At 22.9% G+C, this 20,738-nt stretch overlaps 4 protein-coding genes across 6 annotated transcripts; 2 read left to right on the forward strand and 2 right to left on the reverse strand.

The window, feature by feature from the left end:
• Positions 1-1,212: 1,212 nt before the first annotated feature.
• On the reverse strand, positions 1,213-2,552 carry LOC122714638 (bifunctional transcriptional activator/DNA repair enzyme Ada). The gene is made up of 2 exons (XM_043936141.1): positions 2,149-2,552; positions 1,213-1,866 (listed from the first exon to the last, which is right to left on the reverse strand). The coding sequence occupies exon 2, from the start codon at positions 1,839-1,841 to the stop codon at positions 1,275-1,277; it is 567 nt and encodes a 188-aa protein (XP_043792076.1). The 5' UTR covers positions 1,842-1,866; positions 2,149-2,552; the 3' UTR covers positions 1,213-1,274.
• Positions 2,553-2,914: 362 nt separating this feature from the next.
• LOC122714618 (helicase sen1) lies at positions 2,915-9,057 on the reverse strand. Of its 3 annotated transcripts, none has more exons than XM_043936106.1 (7): positions 8,774-9,057; positions 8,474-8,587; positions 8,247-8,390; positions 7,980-8,169; positions 3,529-7,867; positions 3,244-3,454; positions 2,915-3,154 (listed from the first exon to the last, which is right to left on the reverse strand). In XM_043936106.1, the coding sequence occupies exons 1-7, from the start codon at positions 8,855-8,857 to the stop codon at positions 3,029-3,031; spliced, it is 5,208 nt and encodes a 1,735-aa protein (XP_043792041.1). In that variant the 5' UTR covers positions 8,858-9,057; the 3' UTR covers positions 2,915-3,028. The 3 variants fall into 3 exon arrangements, with proteins under 3 accessions (XP_043792041.1, XP_043792040.1, XP_043792042.1); XM_043936105.1 differs by having other exon boundaries at positions 3,529-7,882; XM_043936107.1 differs by lacking the exons at positions 8,474-8,587; positions 8,774-9,057 and having other exon boundaries at positions 3,529-7,882; positions 8,279-8,338.
• A 5,666-nt stretch (positions 9,058-14,723) lies between these two features.
• LOC122714640 lies at positions 14,724-16,460 on the forward strand. Its single transcript, XM_043936144.1, has 4 exons — positions 14,724-15,062; positions 15,320-15,583; positions 15,663-15,842; positions 16,092-16,460. The coding sequence occupies exons 1-4, from the start codon at positions 14,724-14,726 to the stop codon at positions 16,458-16,460; spliced, it is 1,152 nt and encodes a 383-aa protein (XP_043792079.1).
• A 2,855-nt stretch (positions 16,461-19,315) lies between these two features.
• On the forward strand, positions 19,316-20,716 carry LOC122714639. The gene is made up of 3 exons (XM_043936143.1): positions 19,316-19,445; positions 19,960-20,192; positions 20,636-20,716. Exons 2-3 carry the CDS (start codon positions 19,974-19,976, stop codon positions 20,714-20,716), a joined length of 300 nt encoding a protein of 99 aa, XP_043792078.1. The 5' UTR covers positions 19,316-19,445; positions 19,960-19,973.
• The last annotated feature ends 22 nt before the right edge of the window (positions 20,717-20,738 follow it).

A 20,738-nucleotide genomic window follows, 5' to 3' on the forward strand; every position in this document is an offset into this window, starting at 1 on the left:
ATTATTTTTAAAAAATCAATAACAATAAATTTTTATAATTTCTATATAATAATTGGATTAAATTTAATATCAATTTTTACAAATAACATAAGCAAATATATTTGTATCTAAAATAAGATTTTTATAAATGAGTATGAAACAATTTACATTTTTATAAAATACTTTTATAACTCATTTTTATATTTATATTTTGTATGTGTATGGTTTGTGTGTGTGTGTGTATGTGTGTGTGTGTGTGTGTGTGTGTGTGTGTGCTTTGTGTATATGTGTGTATGTATGTGTGTGGCGCGCGCGCGCGCATGTATGTGTGTTTATTAATATATAGAATTCATAATAATATTTACAATGTAGATAATACTTCTTCAGTCATAGTATGTTTAACAATAAGTCTATCAGATGCCAAATTATTGATGTTATTGCCAATTCTTTAATTTTAAAAATTATTATTAATTAATTTTATTTAATTTAAAAAAGTCACAAATTTATAGTCTTTATTATTTTGACATCTGAAAGACCTGTAAATTAAAAAGAAATTAATTATATTAAAATTTCACAAATATGTATGATTCTGCATTTAAGTTCTTTCAATATTTATTTATTAAAATTGTGATGATTAGTATTTTGTATAATTAAGTAAAAGGATATGTATATTACTATAAGATATTAAAAGGATGCTACAATTTTATACAAAAATTATATTAATAATTATTTGAATGCAAATATAAAAATTAAACTTTATATATATCTAATCGATATTATCATCTTTAAAATTATTTAATTCTGAAGATCATCCTAACATTATAATGTTCCTATTATATTATACAGAAATGCAATAAAATTAATTATGTTAATCACATAATTGTAATTTATGTATGTATAAAATATTTTTTGATAACTTAAATATTATCTTAAAAATGTATATAATTTATCTTGCATATTTGTATACTAGGGATAATAAAATAATTTTTTTTAAATAATAATTGCTTTTCTTTGTAATATTTTATTTAATTTTTATTTAATTTAATTAATTTAATTAATCAAAATGTTTTAATTATTTGTAATTTAATATTAAATTTTTAATATATAAAAATAAACAATTTTTCATTTTATAATATATACAAATTCCAAAGAATTTTGATATAAAAAAAAAATCTATATACTTATACTGCAAGATAAATATTATCTAAATAACAAAACTTATGAAAAAAAATATATAGCTTAAAATAATGAACTAATAAAGTAATAAAGATATATAAATACATAAAAAAATAAATTCAAATATTTATATATTTACGTTCATGTATCAAAAGATCTTCTTTACGTTTCGTTCCCCATTTATATTTATTACTACCAGATTTTCCTACTACACGATGACATGGCACCAAATATGCAATATAATTTTTCATTATCGCATTTCCAACAGCACGTACAGCTTTTGGTTTACCTATATTTTGCGCAATCTGTTCGTAAGTAACAGTTGTACCATCTGATATAAACATCAAAGCTTCCCAAACTTTTATTTGAAATTCTGTACCCTTCATAAGAACTAAAATAGAATCATTTGTAGATATTTGTTCGAAAAAAATTTTTTCTATAATTTCATTTATTTCATTTCCAATGTTCTTAATCAATTCGGAAAAAGGCCAATTGCTTTTTAATTCAGCTAATGCTTCTTCGTTACTTTTGTCGACAAATCCTAGATATATAATAGCATTATCAGTATTAGTAATGCCGATTAAACAATTTCCAAAAGGTGTAGGATAAAAACCATAAATTATCTTGAAATTTCGGTGATTTGTTTTATATTCTTGTGGTGTCATAGTTTGAAAACGAACCATCATAATAAATTTTTTAAAATTGTAGATACTATGAAAATAAAGAAATATAAATATTAAAAAACAATATATTATTTAGTATTCTTATTGCTTTTATGTAAATTTTCAATATCAAAACTACAATTTTTTTTTATTAAAACTAAATGTTTAAATATTATTTAAAATACTTAAAATATTTAAAATATTTAAAATATTTTATATTTTATATAACAATATTTTATTATTTTATTAATAATTTATTAATTTTATATAACAATAGAATACACAATCTCGTAATCATTTTCCTTCAAAAGAATATATAATAAGTACTCACTCACAAAAATAATTTAAATTTATTGCTATGAATATTTAAATTAATACATAAATTTAAGATTTATTTTAATTTGATTAGAATTAATTTTATATTATACATCATCCGTGGAGTCGACCTATCGAATGTAAATAAAGCCACATGATCAAAGTTTAGATTCTAGAAAAATCAAACTCGAATTTATAATTCCGAGATATAAAATAGGAAACTACTTTTTTATATATTAATTTATTCATAGAATTACTTATTATCAATATATATATAAAACATAATAATAAATATTTGAAATAAAAGATTTGAGGTACAGCTCATTTTTACGAAGCACTAAGTATAGTAACTTATATCGGTGAACACAAAGTTTTTTATTAAAAACACAATATATGTCATATGAGTTAGTTTTTTAATTGTAATTCAAAATTTTTTTTTTATTCTATCTTAATTAAATATATCTATAAATAATTAAAATCATAGTTTAATCTTTTATTTGTTTATACGTTATTACATAGAATAATATATTAAAAATGATTGTTTTATACAAAAAAAACTGCACAATTACTTTTTTTTAGCTTAAAATTACAATAAATGTATTATTATAGTTTTAAAAAATAAATTAATTATAAAATAATAGTATAAGAGGTCAAGATTAATATACTTAACCTAAACCAAACTTAATCAAAAATGTAATAGTAAATATTTTAACAATGGGTATTTTTTCTTTTATTCTATTCAAGACATTATAGTTAGTTTAAAAAATTTATTAGCAAAGCTAATATATTGTAGAAAATGAAATAAAGATTTATAATACATATTTAAACACGCGACGATGATGACAAGATTTACAAATATACAAGGATAATATTAATAATAATATATTAAAAAAAAATCACTTTCTTCTTGTACGCTTAATAACATACGATTTTACTTTGTCAAGATCTGCATTAGTATCAACGTTAAAAAATACTTTACGCGATTTCGCATCTGATATTAATGAATTCCACATTGGATATCTCTGTAATCAATAAAACTTATTGTATAACATTGTATAATTTAATTTTTTTATATTTTTTTTTCTTTTTGTAAGATATTATATAATCTTACCATAAAAATATTAAAATTACCACACATAATGAGGCTGCGTTTTGCTCTTGTAAGGGCAACACAAAGTCTTTGTCTATCTGATAAAAAACCAATTTTTTGACTTCGTACACATGACATAATTATTACATCACATTCTTGCCCTTGAAAACCATCCACTGTATTCACGTCAATTTTCACTTTTTTTTTAATATTTTCAGATAATGAAAATATTCTAAAATAATTAAAATTAATATATGAATAATTTAATGGTAATACATAATACTGTCTTGCTAAATGTATACTTACTTTTCATGAATCTTTGTTAATATCATAGACTTTTGATTATTATATGGTGTAAGAATGCCACATGAAATATACGATTCCCAATTATCCAAATTAGTAGAAGTTAACATACAATATATAATATTTGCTACAAAATCTGCTTCTTCATTGTTTGAGTTGTCATCATTTTGATTTGAATTAAGATTCAAAATTCGATAGGGATAAAATGGAAACGTATCATCGCGTTCGATTGCAGTCTTCAACTTGCCACCATAAAAGAATTTATTTGGCCAAGAAGAAATATCATGTTGCATTCGATATTGTGTATCCAACATAATTATCGGATTATTTGGTTGTAATTCAAAGGCGTTTTGAACTCGAGAAAATATCGATTGATCCAATCCATATTTCTTTGCCTGTGTACTTAAAACTGTGGCCGGTAATTGATTCGGATCACCGACTAAAATCAATATATTAATTCCTAACATTAATGGTATTAAAGTTTCTGCTTCACAACTTTGAGTAGCTTCATCTACGATGCATACAGATATTTTTTTTTTATTAATACCAAAAATGGATTCCATTTGACTAGTATAACAAGATGAAAGAGTACAAGTAATTATATCTGCATATTCAAGAAACTTATTTTCCGTCATACGTTGTAATTTCATATATTCTTTGTTTCTGATATTTAATTCATTTAATGATTCTCGATTTTTCAATAATTCATATTTCATAGTCATATCATTCAATTTCATCCTGATATGCTCTTTATAAGCTTCATCCAAGTTACGAGAATTAGTCAATTCACATCGAAGAGCATTCATTTTAGATTGTAAAAGCAATTTTTCATTTTCTATGCTGTCAGATGGAGTATTATTTGCATTATTCGTTTTTCTAATATCTCGTTTTGCTAATTCTGTAACAGAAATATCTTTCACTTTTGGATGCATCATTTCCAATTGTCCAATGCGAACCATTTTAAACGGTTTCATCTTCGCCTGTTGTTTTATTGTAGTTCTAACGTTTAATAATCTTAAAACGATTTCATCAATAGCAGTATTTGATGGAGCGCATACTAACATTTTAAAAGAACTTCCATTGCTTGTATATCTATTATTTCCGTATAATATTTGAGTAATTATATTTACAATAACTTTTGATTTTCCAGTACCTGGTGGCCCTTGAATAAAACATAATTTAGTATCTTTATGAACTGCAGCTTTGGTTACTTTATTTACAGCTTCTATCTGTTTTTGATTTAATTTATCTCCAGTAACTAATGTCTCCATTTCAGAAACAACTGGTAACTTATACATTTCAAGTTGCGGATTTAGAATTAAGTTTACTAATGGTGAATTGGGAAGAAACTGCAATGCTTGTACCATTCTTAAGCTAGAACGCAAATAAATTACAGCTCTTAATCGCTGAACTCGATTTACTAGGATATTCTTATCAAGACATTTTGTTATCACAGTATATGTTAATAATGTATGAGGATTTTTCACATAATTCTTCAAATCTTGATTAAAACGAGTAACAGGAGTTAATACTGTTGTATATATATTAGTAACATAAGCAAATACTTTACGGAAATCTTTTGATTTTTGTGATTTTTCATGATTTTGAACATATTCAAAAAATATGAGATCTCCATAAATAGGATGTATTTGCTTTCTTATATCCTCTTTTGTGGCTAATACTTCAAGCATTAATGTTGTAAAAAATATATTATTTTGAACATTATATGTTTGAATAGAGTTTTCAACTATAGAACACATAAATGTGGGCCGTCTATATATATGATCTATACTCTGAAATTGCTTAGTGATTCCATGCCAAATTTCTAACAATAAAAGTGGACTTATAATATTATAATATTCCTCGTATGATCTATAATGTGTTAAGGTTACATTAAGTTCTTCAGGTTGAATAACAGGTGGATCTTGATTCAAATATTGTTGTTCTTCTAACCATACTGGTTTCCAGCATAAAATACGCCATAAAAATTGGTTCCATTTTGTATTAGATTCTGTAGTATTACTAGGTTTCTTTACAGCAACTTTTTCTGCAGGTATAGGAGCATCTTTACCTGTTAGTTTTTTTAAAACATTAGATTCATCAATTTGATATTCACGTACGTTTTGAATTACTGCAGAAAAAGATACTCGTTTTTTTGGTTTCACGAAATTCGATTTAATATTTGATTTAGAAACAGAAGATTTATTTTCAATAAGTTTAGAAGATTCTTTATTTGATTTATTCTTTGATTCAATATTTTTTAATTCATTTGTTTTCTCTATTTTTTTTTCTAATGAGAGTTCTTTTAATGCTGTTTCTGCTTCTGTAGTATTTATTTTCATCTTGGTAGTGCTAGATTTTTTGGGAATCTTGCCCAAGTTCGAGATATCATTAAGCGTTAATTTATATTGTAAATGTTTTGTTATTTCTTTAGAAATGTTTTTATGTTTTGCAGAATTTGTCATTTCTGAATTTGAAGTATTATTCACTGAAGATTGACTGGACGAAGCTTTAGATTTTTCTGTTACATTTTCTAATCTAGATGCAGAGATCGTGTCTTCGACAAGAAAATCATTTCGAGTTTTTGTCGTTATTTTCGCTTTTGGTTTAGAAACAATACGTTTCTTCTCTTGATTATTTTCTAAAGATAATCGTTTTTCCTCTATTGCAAGTTTCTTCAATTTCATTTTTCTATTATCTATTAACACTTTCTTTTCTTCTTTAGAAAGAATATTAACTTTTTTCTGTTTACTAGGAGGAAGACAATCTGCCCACTTATGAAGCATTTTACGATTTTTTTGTTCTTTTGCATACAAACGTTGTTCTATTTTCAACATTTCTTCTCGCTTTTTTTTTTCATTAGCAGATAATTTTTTTTTAATAGATTTTTCATGTTTCTGAGGACTTTGTTTAATTTTATTAGTATTACTGTTTCGTTTTCTGGTAGGCAAATGCGGAGGTTCTATTTGAGGCACTTTTTTCTCAATTGATTTTTTTTTCTTTGAAGATACAGTATTTTCTATTCTATTAGCTCTATTAGCTATATCTATATAATTTTCTATCTTTTTTTGTGTTGGAGACAAATTCTGATATTTCGAGGATTGTCTTTCCAATGTGAATTTTTCAACATAATCTTCAAAATCTTTTGTTTTATTTGGAAGAGTTTCTTGTGATATTACTTTATTTAAATTTTTTACATTGAAAGTTTTTGGAGAAACTATTTCATTTAAATTTTTTATACCTTGAACTGATATATTTTCTTCTTCTTTATTCATAGATTTTTTTGCTTTTATTTGTTCATCTATACTTTTTCTATTGTCAATAAATTCAAACTCATTTAGGAATGGCTCTTCTATATCAATATCTGCTTTTGTATCTTCTTTCTTTATATCATTGATATCAATTTCATCATTCTCATTAAGTATTTGACTTCGAGATAATCTGTGTAACCAATTATTATCTTCATCTTCACTATCTGTTAATGAAATAATTAAATCTGCATCATCGACTATACTATATCTTACATTTTCTATTTCTGCAGGTTCTTCTTTAATTTCATCTTTTATAGATGTATTCATGCCATATCCAATATCAAACAATTGAGAACATGGAAAAATATCATCTTCACTATCACTTAAATTTACTACATCATCTTCTGAAAATTTTGTTTTTGGTTCTTGTTGAATTTGTTTTAATTTTATTGGAGATATAAGTGGAATATTTGTATTTGGAGAATATATATTTTCATCAATATCAGTTAATTGTAATTCATTCTCTAATTTTATCATACTATCTTTGTTATGTACAAAATTTGCAGATAATAATAAATTTTTGTTTTCATTACTTTGTTCAAAATGTTGATTTGTTTTATCAAGTGTTTTTGACATTTCAACTTCAATTAAAAAATTGTTTACTTCTTTATTATTTGCATTTTCTTCTCTATTTATATCTGTCTTTGTTTTATTGTTCTCTATTGTATTTTTAGATACAATATTATTTACTGTATCATGTATATTTTTAATATGAAATAAACTGTTTTCAGTATGATTTTGATCTTCATGAAATGTATTTATATTCAATTTTTTCTTACTCTTAGAAGCAATAGAAATTTCATTTTTGTTAATATTTTCCATTTTACTGTCTATAAATGATTCAATTTTTACATTGTTTATATTATTTAATTCCATCATATTAGTATCAATATGTTTCTTTACATTTAATTCATTATCTAATTCCATATTCTTTGTGAAATTATCACAATTCCCTTTTTCATTTAATAAGTTGTCATTTCCTGATATGTGAATTATTTCAATATCATTGTCATTTTGTATTGTACATTTGTCTGTAATTTTAACAACTATTAACATACAAATTAAAATAAAATTATTATATCTTCAGCATTTCTATTTTATTAATTGTTAAATATGAATGAATGAGCAAAGATGAAATATTACCTTCCAAAGAATTTTTATCTGAAGTACAATTTTCACTTTCTAATTTGGATATTTTACTTGGTACATCTCCATTAGAATTTCTTTGTCCTCTTTTGCGTTGAACATCAGATTTATCATTACATATATTTTCAATATTTATTATAGTCTCTGATAAAGCAGTAGTAGTATGATTATTTTCAACTTTTGGTGGCTATTAAAATTATTAAAGTGTTTAATAGTTTTATTTAACAAATATTATAAATCAAAATAATATTAATGAAATTTTACCTTAATTGTTTGTAATTCATATGCATACATACTATTATCTGCATCAACATTTGGACAACCAATACCAATAATATCATTTGGATGTAATTTAGTTGTTTGAAAAGGTTCTTGAGGAATTCCATTTATAAATAAACCATTTGCACTCTAGTATAGTAGTATAATAATATTGTTCATTACAACATTAAATTTATTATATTTTAATATATTAATTTCAATATAATGTATACCTTTAAATCTGTAACATATAATTCATTTTTGCTGCGAAAAAAAATGCAATGACGTCGCGATACTGTCAAACCAAGACATACTATTTCATTATCTCTGGCTCTACCACAAGTATACTGAAAATATAAAAAATATAAAAAATATGTAAAGCATTATTATCTTTAATTTTTTTAATATTCACAATGATTTGTTTGTTAATATTATTAATGAATGAAAAAGATTGTCAACATGAAATAACTTTAAAAGAAAAATCATTTTAGAACATGTATTTTTTACTTGCGAAAATGGAATTATATGCTTACTGTATGATCTTGTTGATCAAGCACAATTCTATCCGGAGCATTAATACGTTCCAGTATAAATTGACAATTATCATTTGCACTCATTTTTAAAAAATAATCGATTTGTTTATAAGTCTTTGATTATCTACATAACCTATTCTTTATTGTATTGAAAACATTTCATTGGAAGTTTCTACTGACTATCTTAAATATCTAATAATTTTAATAAAAGTCAACCAATATATTATTTTATTACATTATTTTTAAAGAAAAACATTTTTATAATAAAAGGAATACATGCATTGACCTTTACCGCCTTTTAAACTTGAAAGTAGCATATATAATATATAACATATATAATATATACAAATTCACTGGAAACATCACAGTGACATCTACCAAAAACATCTTCAAATCTTAAAATTTTACTGTTACTACTGTTGAAAACTTCTTTGATTAGTCATTAAATGATTTTTATAATATAATTTTAGTTATTAATAAATAAAAGAACTGACATTAAATAAAAACATTTGAAAGATAAAAAACAAAAACATATTAGATTACGTAACATAAAATTTAGACTTTAAGATAGCAAATTAAAATTTAAGAACATAATAATACTGGCGGTAAGTATCTTCACCATAGATTAAATATAAAATCAATCATGCAATATATTTTTGTAGTCCAAATTTCTGAGGCTTTAGAATTCTATTTTATATCATTCGCATCATTACTAAAAATGTAAAATTTGATTGCAAGATTTTAGGCCTTCATTCTGATAAAAATTATAAATAACATAGCGAATTAAGTAAACAAGACATATCTTAAAATAATTAATTGTTAAGTTTGATAGAGTAGCGAGAAAGAAAGATCCAGATTAGTGAAATTCTTTGAATTTTTTTAAAAATAATTATTATTGATTAATTATTTAATAAGTAATGTATATTTTTAAAAAGAAAGATTAAGGATGATTTTTTTATAGAAAAAATATAAAAATTATCTCGAATATACAGGAATTGTACTGATAATATAGGAATTGTATTCAATCACGAAAATTGAAGTTAACATTTAAAAATAATTTTTTTAATACATCCTTTGATAAATATATGCATTAAATGATAATAAATGCATGTGAAATATATGTATATAAATTCATAAATCTTTTAAATGTTATATAATAAATAAATAAATAATAATAATAAATAATAATAATAATAAATAAATCCGTATATAAATCTTTTGAATAAAAATAAATTTTACAGTGCAATGAACAAAGTTAAATAAAATAATAAGAAAAAGATAAATATAGAGTAAGAATTAATCATTAGTGGTCTTTATTATTTTTTTTAGACATATTAATTATATTTAAAAATTTTCTATATTTATAATTTATTTATTATCATTAATTATTATTATATGTATATATATGCATATGTATATATGTATCAAAAGTTTCAATATTTTTCAAATAGATGGTGTAATTAGTTAAAGAACTCGAGCAAATTCTTGTTATTGCTGGTAATAATATATAACAAGTTTGAGCATTTTTTAAAGAGATGGAGTTATTGGTTAAATACTAAAAATGATTATATTTTTATATGATTATATGATTATAGACGAAGTTTATTAATATTACTTAATAATATTTAATATTTAATATTACTTATTAAATTATTATTAAAACTTATTAATATTATAAATTAATATTATTACTAATATTATTATAACTTAAATTATTATATTAAAACTTGAATAATTTTAAAGAGAATTTTAATATTATTAATTTTTCTGTAAGTATAATTAAAACATTATAGTTTTAATAAAGTTTTTAATATAGTTTTTGATAAGTTATGTTACAAGTTATAAATGTAAAAAAAGTTAAAAATATATTGAAAATATTTTAATATAATTAAAAAAAGAAGAACAAGAATCACTAATAATATTATTATGATATTTCCATTCAAAAAATAATAAAATTATATCATCTTTAATCTATGAAAGAATAACATATAAAAAGATAAAGAAATAAAGAGAGAAAAACATTATTAAATTTTGAGAAAATTACTCGCATTAATAAAACGGGATACTGTATTTTAAATATAATCAAATTTTTTATGATGCATACTAAATGATATGATATAACATTGGCAAAAATATGAATCATTTGCAATAAAGAAAAGTATTTTCTGTTTCTGCATTTGAAGATTAAAAACTTGCGACAGAAGGACAACCAGTTTTCGGATCGCGATAGTCCGGTAAGCAATTTACTTTCGGTTTCGGTTTCACTGATGAAGGAAGGTTTAATGGAATGAAAAAAAAAGTGAGAACAGAGAACAAATAAACAGAGAAAGAGGGAAGGAGACCATTATAAAAGAAATGATAATTGAGTGTCCAAGATGATAGGATATCATTACTTCAACTATAAATTTGTTATGTTAATTAATTCATAGAACAGATTTATATATTATGCGCTAATCAGATAAATATATATATTTATTTTTATTTCAAATGTACATTTAAAATACATACATGTTGACAAATATTAATATATAAAATTAATAATAAATGAAATATAATAATAAAATATTTATATTGTATTATTTTTTATTTTTACAGCATAAAATGAAGTGATTATAAATATTTAAAATTATAGATATTTTTATTAAAGAATATCTATAAATAATACATATAAATATATAATAATAAATATATGTTTGAGTAATATAATGTAGCCAAATTGGCAAATTTACATTCTCTTATGAAATGTCATAAACGGCTTAAGATAAATGATTTGATTTCATTTTAATTTCGTTTTCTCCATGATTATGCTTTTCACTTTCTTTTTTGTCATAATAAATAATAATTACTTAATCTAAAATAATAATAACGTTTACAAAAAAATGATTCAATATTATGATGTCAATTTATTATTTTATGTTGCTAATTTAAAAAAAAAATTATTTGATTTTAAAAACATTAATTTTACATTAAATTTTTTTAAGTCTAATAAAATTTTATAATTATATTTTATAGATTTTCTCTAAAATCAAGTATTAATTTTAATCATAATAATTTTATGATAAATTAAAACTGAATTTAGATTAAAACTGAAATTAGATCAAATAAAACAAAAACAGCTTTACTTATAAGAAAGATCACTTTTTACTTATAAGAAAGATCACTTATAAGAAATTACCGAGAAGGAGAAGATTTATTATTTAATAAAAAAATAAAAATTGAGATGACGAAGTTTTGTTTGACTATTAAAATTTCGCAACGTTTTCATCTTAATCGAAAGGATAAAAATCGATCGTCATTCCTTTGATCCATACCTGACCTTGATACACATGTAAGTAGGTATTGAGTAAGATTTAAATGATTATATATATTTGCAGACTAAATTTAAAAACCAGAACATTTATTAAAAAAAGATGCAAATATAATTCATCGATTATGCAAATAAAAAATTTTAAATTTGAAACCAATGATTGCATAACTGTCTCAAAATAAATAATTTTTAATCAGTTTTTATTATACAATTATATCATTTTTATTAATATACAATGTGAATCGAAAATTAAAAAAACAATAATTAGTTATCATTTTTAAATGACAAATATAAAAAATATTATTTTTTTGATAAATTACATAAGTGATGATCATTTTGTAGATTAATCTATATTATTATTCAAAAACGCGATTATTCTTGTGATAATAACAATGATGTAAAACTCGTAAATTTATGTTTATTTTACGTTTTGAAATATAATTAAATTTATATAATAAAAAGATTTATAATAATAATAATAATATTTATATAATAATGAAATAAACAATCTTATTAACATTATTAATAAATTATAGTAATAGAAACAAAATTGAAGATATTTATATTAAATCGAATCATAAATAATAATTGGATAAGTGAATAAATGAAATTCGATTTTTTTAGATTTTAATCTAGTTTTATCATTCTATGTTTCATTTTTAAAATAATCTTATACAATTATAATAGGAGAATATAAATGTAATATAAAATACTTTAAAATTGCCAATAAAAAATAAGTACGTTGCCAAAAAAAAAAAAGAGAAGATCACCTTGATACATTTATCGAAAAAATAAGTACAGCAATTGCAAATAAAAAGATGTGAACTCTTTACAACTTACGTAAAGAAAAAAGTTTTTATTATTTTCAACATTAATAAAACACATTTTATTATAAATTATCGTATCTATTGTTTTTTAATCTTTAAATGAAATTAAAATATTGTTCAATTATTGAATTTTGATTACTTTGTTATGTTAAATGGAATGATACGATTTCATACGATTGATTCAAGAAACGTTATTTTCTCTTTTTTTTAACAGGAACTCGCGTCATTTAACGTCCACATTTCGTGAGTGATAAATTTTACACGGACCCTCAAATATATGAGATGAATAACAATCGAATTCTAAAAGCGCATCGACCTAACTGAATTCAATGTTTTCACTTTCGAACACTTATCACTAATCCTTTAGCATTCAAATTGTTCCATTCTATTCAATTGTCTATTACTATTTATAAATTGATGAATTGATGCAAATTTATTTTTCAATCATATCTCATAATTAATTTCTTTATAATAAAAGTAAAAATTCTTCAATTAAATGCGAGTATAATATTTTTTTTAAAAAAAAAGAAAATTTTATCTCTATCATTATTTATTGTAATCATATTGTAATTCTTTAAATAAATTATTATTTTAAAAAAATTAAAAAAAAATTTTAATTATTCATTGTATTTTGTATAATGTATTGATTTATCGCTTAAAAAATAATGTTTATTGATAGAAATAAACTATAAATATATATCAATTTTAGTATTGAATTATTAATTTCACAATTAATTTTATAATTAATTCAATACTAAATTTAAATATAATTTCAATAAATAATATTTTTATTAATCAAACTGATCACAATCAAGAATCAATAGTAATCAATATTTAATTAAAAAGCAATTATTTATATTTCTATTACGTTATTACATCATTATTAAGTTATTTTATGAATTCTTAATGATATATAAATTTTTTTCCAATATTTACAATTATATAATGAATCGATTTACTTATATTACAGCGAAAACAAGGCAAATAATTTTTCATAAAAATTGGGTGCTCCAAATGATTAATCTAAAATTGCGAAACACCGAAATTAATGACCATGTCATAGAAAAAGAGAGATGCATAAGTGCCAATTCCTATGAGGGAGCAGGTTTCTCGAAGATTGAACACGTGGAGAAGTAAAGTAGATCGACCCAGTTTTGGTCAACTTTAAGTCTTTGTTCATATGGGAGGGGTACCGGAACGATGGTTTTGTAAGAAGGGGTCCCCCTTTACTACGTGGCCATATAAGTAACGTCTGCTGCCACTGAAGAGGCAGAGTCTTGCACCCCTTCGTTGATTCGAACGTCGTTTCATTTTTTAGCGACCAAGGTAATTTTGATTTTGAGATCAGATTAGCCAAAAGACTTATTTTTACATGTTCAATGATTCTGATGGATATTTAAATTGATAATTTTCTTATTTCCATAATAATTCTTCTTCTATAGTAGTAATTCACTTGAACTTTATTCTAAATTATACATATAATAATGTAATGTAAAATAAATTTTTGGAATACTTGTTAATCCTAATAATTTTTAATGAAGATAATTTTATTAGAGAATGGATATTTATTAAAATAAATTTTTCAGAATATTTTTTAAGAAAGTAACAATTTCTTTCTATCTGAAACAGGAAAAATTTTCTATCTTTTTTAAATATTAAAGTCAAACTCTTTATATTATTTCTTTTCAAAATATTTATTATATAGAAATTTATATTTTCATTTTTCAAAATATATAAAATTAAGTTAAAGTTATATAAGTAATATTATAAACGATATATGATCAACTATATTAGGTATTTATCATATTATTCTAGAATGCAATTTGGAATTCTCTTCTCGGTGGTAGCGACATTGCTACAGACTAGCTATGGTGGCTTTGTATCCATCAGGATGCCGTACTTGAATCCAGCAGGTGTAACTTATATAAATAATATCGAACCTGAAGCTCAGCTTGCTTATAGCATTCCTGCTAAAGTCGAAGCCCAACACGTTGGATATGCAGCTGCTCAAGTTCCAGCAGTGGCTACTGTACCTTTCGTCAAACATGTACCAACTGTTTCTCATGTACCAATTACTAAAATTGAAGCACAACCTGCTGTTTTGGAAAAACAATTAGATGTGGTAAAACCGGCCGTTTCTACTCGTAAATTCGAAGTAAATAATTTTTTAATTTAAAAAATAATTTTTTTGCTTTCTCTGCCTTTTACTGATTCCTCATGACTTTTCCTTCTCTTTATTTGATTCTTTTACATTTTTTCTTTTAATTTATATTTTGATTAGATTCTTTTATCATTTTTCTTTCATTTACAAGAATAATTTTCAAATTTTTCTTTTTCTTTATATTTAAATTTTTTTCATTTTCTTTTATTAATTTCACTTTAAAAACTTAAAAAAATAATACTTTTCACTAGGTACGTCGTCCAGCAATTCAAAAGCAATTTTATGACATTGAAGAACGCGTAGTTGTTCGTCCAGCTGGCTCAGCAGTAGTTGAACTTGATCAACCAACTTCCAAAACTCAGAAAGGACCAGCTGTGATTCAACCTTTGGTCCAACATTTCGAAGCAACTCAAACTCTTCCATCTCCAACAGTTTCTTCTCCTCCAATTTCTAATGATGATGAAACTGTTGTAGTAGAAAATCCTGAATTTCGCAAACTCAATGTTCAGAATCAGGTAACGTTTAAACTATTAATTAAAAATTAATTTAAATTAATTCTTCTTTATGAATAATTAAAATTTACTTTTTTCCTAGGCTAGTGGAAGTTTACCTCAATTAAAAACTAACTTGAACGGTGCATTATCGAATGAACCTCTCGTTGCTCATGATCCCTCACCAAGTGTTATCGTTAGTCCCAATTCCTCTCCTGAACAGGACCAACAAAATCAAAACAAATTGATCGAATTGCTCACTGCTCGTGGTAATGTTGCTGAGGTAATTATTGTTATAAGATATTATTATAATATTACTATAAAAATTATTATAAAATTATTATTATAAAAATTATTTTAAAATATTATAAAAAAAAATAATTATAAAAAAATTGCTAGTTATCTAATTATTTGATTAATTAGTACTTTTTTTCAACATAACTCTTGTTAACAATTAATCTGATTAAATGAAAGCTTTATCTTTAATATTTATTTATCATATTTTGTATTTATGAATATTATATTTTTAAAGGTTGGATTCGGTCGTTCTGGTCCCTCTCAATCCGCAATTGGAGATGTTGGCCAGGTTCGAGGTCGAGTAATTTCCGCCACTCCTGCTCCGGAATCTGCGGAACCAGCTGATGAACGAGTTTCTACAAGACGTGTCGTGATTAGCAGACCAATTGAAACTCTTCAAGAAGTGAATGTTGTGGAACCAGCAACGAAAATAGAAAGAGTATCCGTACAACAACCTACCTTTATAAAAACCGCGCGTTTGGATCATGTTCAAGTTCATAGTTCTGTCCCTGTAATCGGAAAAGCTCTTGCACCAACGATTGCTCATGCTGCTGTTCCGGTTTATCAGAAAACCATTTCGCCAGCTTATGAATATTATCACTAAATCAACTGACGACTTGTGATGTTACTTGTTTCCTAATATTTTAAAATAGAACTAATGAATATATATTGTGCTATATTAGATTTATGTCCATGATTGAATATTTATGTTAAAAGAAATTAAAATTACAGGATTTTATATTAATTTTTAAAATTTTAAAATAATTCTTTTATGAAAAGAATTTTATAATTTTTTTATGAAAAGAAAGATTATACATGTTGTAAAATTGTATTTTTTAAATTGAAATAATTTTTCATATTATTTCTGTTAAAAAAATTATATCCTATAAACAAATGAAACCTTGTATACTTTATATTTATTTTATATTTTGGAAAATGTTTATAACTATAAAAAAATGAAATATGATTGTTTTATTTCTTATGCTTATTCTTAAACCTGTTCATTTGAAGTATAGAAAAATTTTGAAATTATTCGGAGGATTTCCAAACTTTGTTAACTTATTGATAAAGAAATTAAAAGATTAAAAAAATTAAAAAATTAATTAATAATTTAATTAATGGAATTTTATAATTAAGAGATATTCATATATTTGAAATTATATTCCTTAAAATATGGTTTGCAATATTGAATTTAAAAATTCAATAACAATCTTTAAAATTTACAATAATTAAATTAAGTAAATTCAAAAACAACTTTATAAATTTATTTTAAAACATTTTATTACTTTTTTCTTTTTAATACAGTTAAAAATACCTATATAAAGTATATAATTATTAAAAAAGAATAAAAATAATTAGATAAAATTAAACTAAAAACATAACTATTAAAAAAAAATATAAAAGATTAAATATGTTCAATATTGAATGCTGTACAAAACTTTTCGCAATCAATTTGTGTATAATAATAATCTCATAAAATGTGAAAGGTTCTAATTACAAAATAAAATACAAGATCTTATGTATCCTTCTTTGCATAACTTTTGCATAACTATTTTTTCTTTCACATTTTTCATAATTTCTTTAAATCATATGCATTGTTCAGAATAAGTTAACAATAACTTCTTATAGCAGGCAAATCAATTTTGACAAGGATAACCACTGCCTCTGGATATTCCTATAAGGACATAACATTGACCTAAATACCATTAAATAAATATGACTTTATATCTATATTCGTTCCCTTGCTTGTTTTTCACCGTAAATAATCGAAAAGGATTTGCATGAAATTCGAACGTGATAGAAGAAAGCGTAGTCGATTACATGATTACTGCACAAGGAAAGCAAAGAAACTTGAAATTGCAAATGATATATACTATACAATATATAAATTTGTCATAATAATATAGTGAATTGTAACCGGAATTCAATTATTAACAAAGACACGTATATATGTTACCTGTATACATAATACATAAACCGGAAAACTATGTTGACCAAAAAAATCTTTAAGAATCTGAGTAGTTAGCTTACCAATCATGGAACATACATAACATAATAATTTAATAAATCTTCTAAAATTTTTTTTTTAAATTGCAAACTACTATAACAAATAATTAAATTTAAATAATTAAATTACTTTTTTTATTATTTTTATTTTACTTTTTTTAAATTCATTTAAAAAATTTCAAAATTTTTCTTATATTTTTAAGTTATAATAATTTCACTAAAAAAATTTAAAAGAAAAAGAAAATTTAAGAAAAAGATTATTATTATCAAAAAAATAAAAAAATATAAAAATGTAAAAATTACAGTTGATTTTTAACTTTTATATTTAAAAATTTTCTATTATTTTTTTAAATTAAACATATGATTTTCTTAAATATTATTTTTCCTTATTTATAAAATTTTGCAATTATTTTTGATAATACTATTTTTGATTACTATAAATAAAATAATATGTATAATAGCTTAATTCGGGAATAAATAAATTTAAAAAATAATGAAAATTCTGACATACTATAAAATCGATTTCCAAGCACGTAGAAACATTACACTCACCAAATTTCATGGTACACATTGATTTGAATCGAGCGATTGTTTTTAAAATACAACTTTTAACATATTCATCGTGCGTAAACTGGTGAATCGACCGAATGCCGCACCTATTGAATTATTATTCTTCCAAAGAAAGTGAAAACCAAAAAAAAGTTTCAGAATATTCTATACAAGACAATATGATTCAGCTTATTTGTGTTTTATCGATTTATAATAATTCACTTATAGAAATTCTACTGATGAATTCTTGACTAATTTCTAATTAATTATAATTATAGAATTATTAAGGAATTAAGGTAAAAAATTTCAAAAGTTATAAACAATGATGAAAGAAAAGAAAAAAAGAATAAGACTTTTTAAAAATTTCTAAAGAAAAAAACAATAAAAAAAATTTTTTCAAAAAGAAAATAATTAAAAAAAAATACAAAAAGATTTGACAAATTTTTAATTCAGAACAATATAAGTCTTCTATATTTTAAATATTTATTACTTCTTAAAATATTTTTTCATAAAAACAATCTTTTAAAATGATTTTTCTAAAATCAAATTTACTTGCTTTATTAAACTTATATTTACTTACTTTATTAAACTTATAATCTTCTTATAGTTTTTCTAATGAAAAAACAAATCACAAAAATTAGATATTTCTTTTCTTTATATTTTGTTTATAATTCATAAATCTATGCCACATGATCCAAAATTTATCTTGGATAAAGTATATCGAATATTCAATATCCCTTACTATAAATAAAGCACTCAAGAATCAGGAAGATCATAGATAAATGCAAACAAGCAATGATTACGATTTGAAGGAATCTTCACCCTTGAAATGAAGGAACGAATGACCTCGTCGATAAGGTCGGTAGAAGTCAGAAGACAGATAATGACCAAGAAAACGTCGACAGTAACCTTAGTAACTTGTATTGAAGTAACAGCTACTATATAAGTAACACTGTAACGAATCTTGAATTCAGTTAGACACGTGCAAGAGAAATAACTAGATCTGTGAACCAAGTAATCAAATGTTCAAAAGGTGAGTCTGCTTGCGCAGAAAATCCAGCATCACAAGAATTGATCGAAATACAAGAAAAGAATTAGAGAATTCCTGTCAAGAGGATCAGCAATTTCTCAACTCATATTTAATAATTATAAATAGTGTATAGCTCAAAATCTCACGAGAGAAATATTCTCTTGAAATTTCTGTGTTAAATATTTACTTCATGTGAATTGAATGATAATATAAAAAAAGTGATATACGAAGAAAAACTTTTACGTGCAATTTTGAGCGATGTACTAGCGCATGTGTAGAATAGATATAAAGTTTGAATTAGAGTACTGATTCAGCTATCGTAAATTCCTTTTTTTTTTTAATATCTTAATTTATAATAAATATCTTTTATTATAAACTCGTTATGATTCATATTTCTTGTTTGGTAAAGTGATTATAATAAAATACTTAAAATTAAAAATTTTAAAACCATCTCTTTTTTATAATTTTAAAATGACAAAATTATTAGTTTAAAATAGACAAAGTTTACTCTTTCCAGAATCTTGCATAAATATGAATATAATAATTGTGCTTATGATCGTGATGGAATTATGCGTGGCCTCACCACAATATTATCTCCCCTCGGGATTCGTATATCAACATCCAGCAAATCTACTGAATTCGGCGATAGAAAACACTTTACCAAACGAATTGCGAAATAACTTTTACAAAAATCCACAAATTGCTGCCAAACTCGCAAAAGAATCATGGATTTTCAACAAAGAAATGCAGGTAAAATTTTTGTTAGTTTTAATATTTTTTTCATAATATTATTAAAACATATTATAATTAATAAGTGTCAATTGATTTTGAAACGAGGTTGATGGATTTAGTTCTGAAATCTGAGAATATGACCTTCACTACTCTCTCTTATACCTTTTTTATCTCTATCTTTTATTGATATATCGCATTTCATTATGAATTTGTAGTACAATATGTATCTAATACTTCTAATACTTTTTAATCTTTTCATTTACTGTTTTTTTTTTTTAATGAAAAAAAATAATTTATATTAATATCATTTCTTGATATTTTTTTAATAAATATTCTAATATTATCATCATTTAATATTATCATTTTTAGTATTTTATTAGTGTTTCTTTATAAAAATTTAATGATATATATAATAAGAAACTAATGATACATTATAATTGTAATGTTTCTTTTTATTGTAGGTAATCGATCGTGAAACAGATAAAATACCACGGGAAAAAGTATATAATGTTCTTCACAATGCAGGATTTGTGCGAAAATAAAAAAATAATAAAAAATTCTTAA

The sequence above is a fragment of the Apis laboriosa genome, unplaced genomic scaffold (assembly GCF_014066325.1).
Source record: "Apis laboriosa isolate Shangri-la unplaced genomic scaffold, ASM1406632v1 scaffold344_cov150, whole genome shotgun sequence".
In the NCBI taxonomy this organism is placed as follows: Eukaryota; Metazoa; Arthropoda; class Insecta; order Hymenoptera; family Apidae; genus Apis; species Apis laboriosa.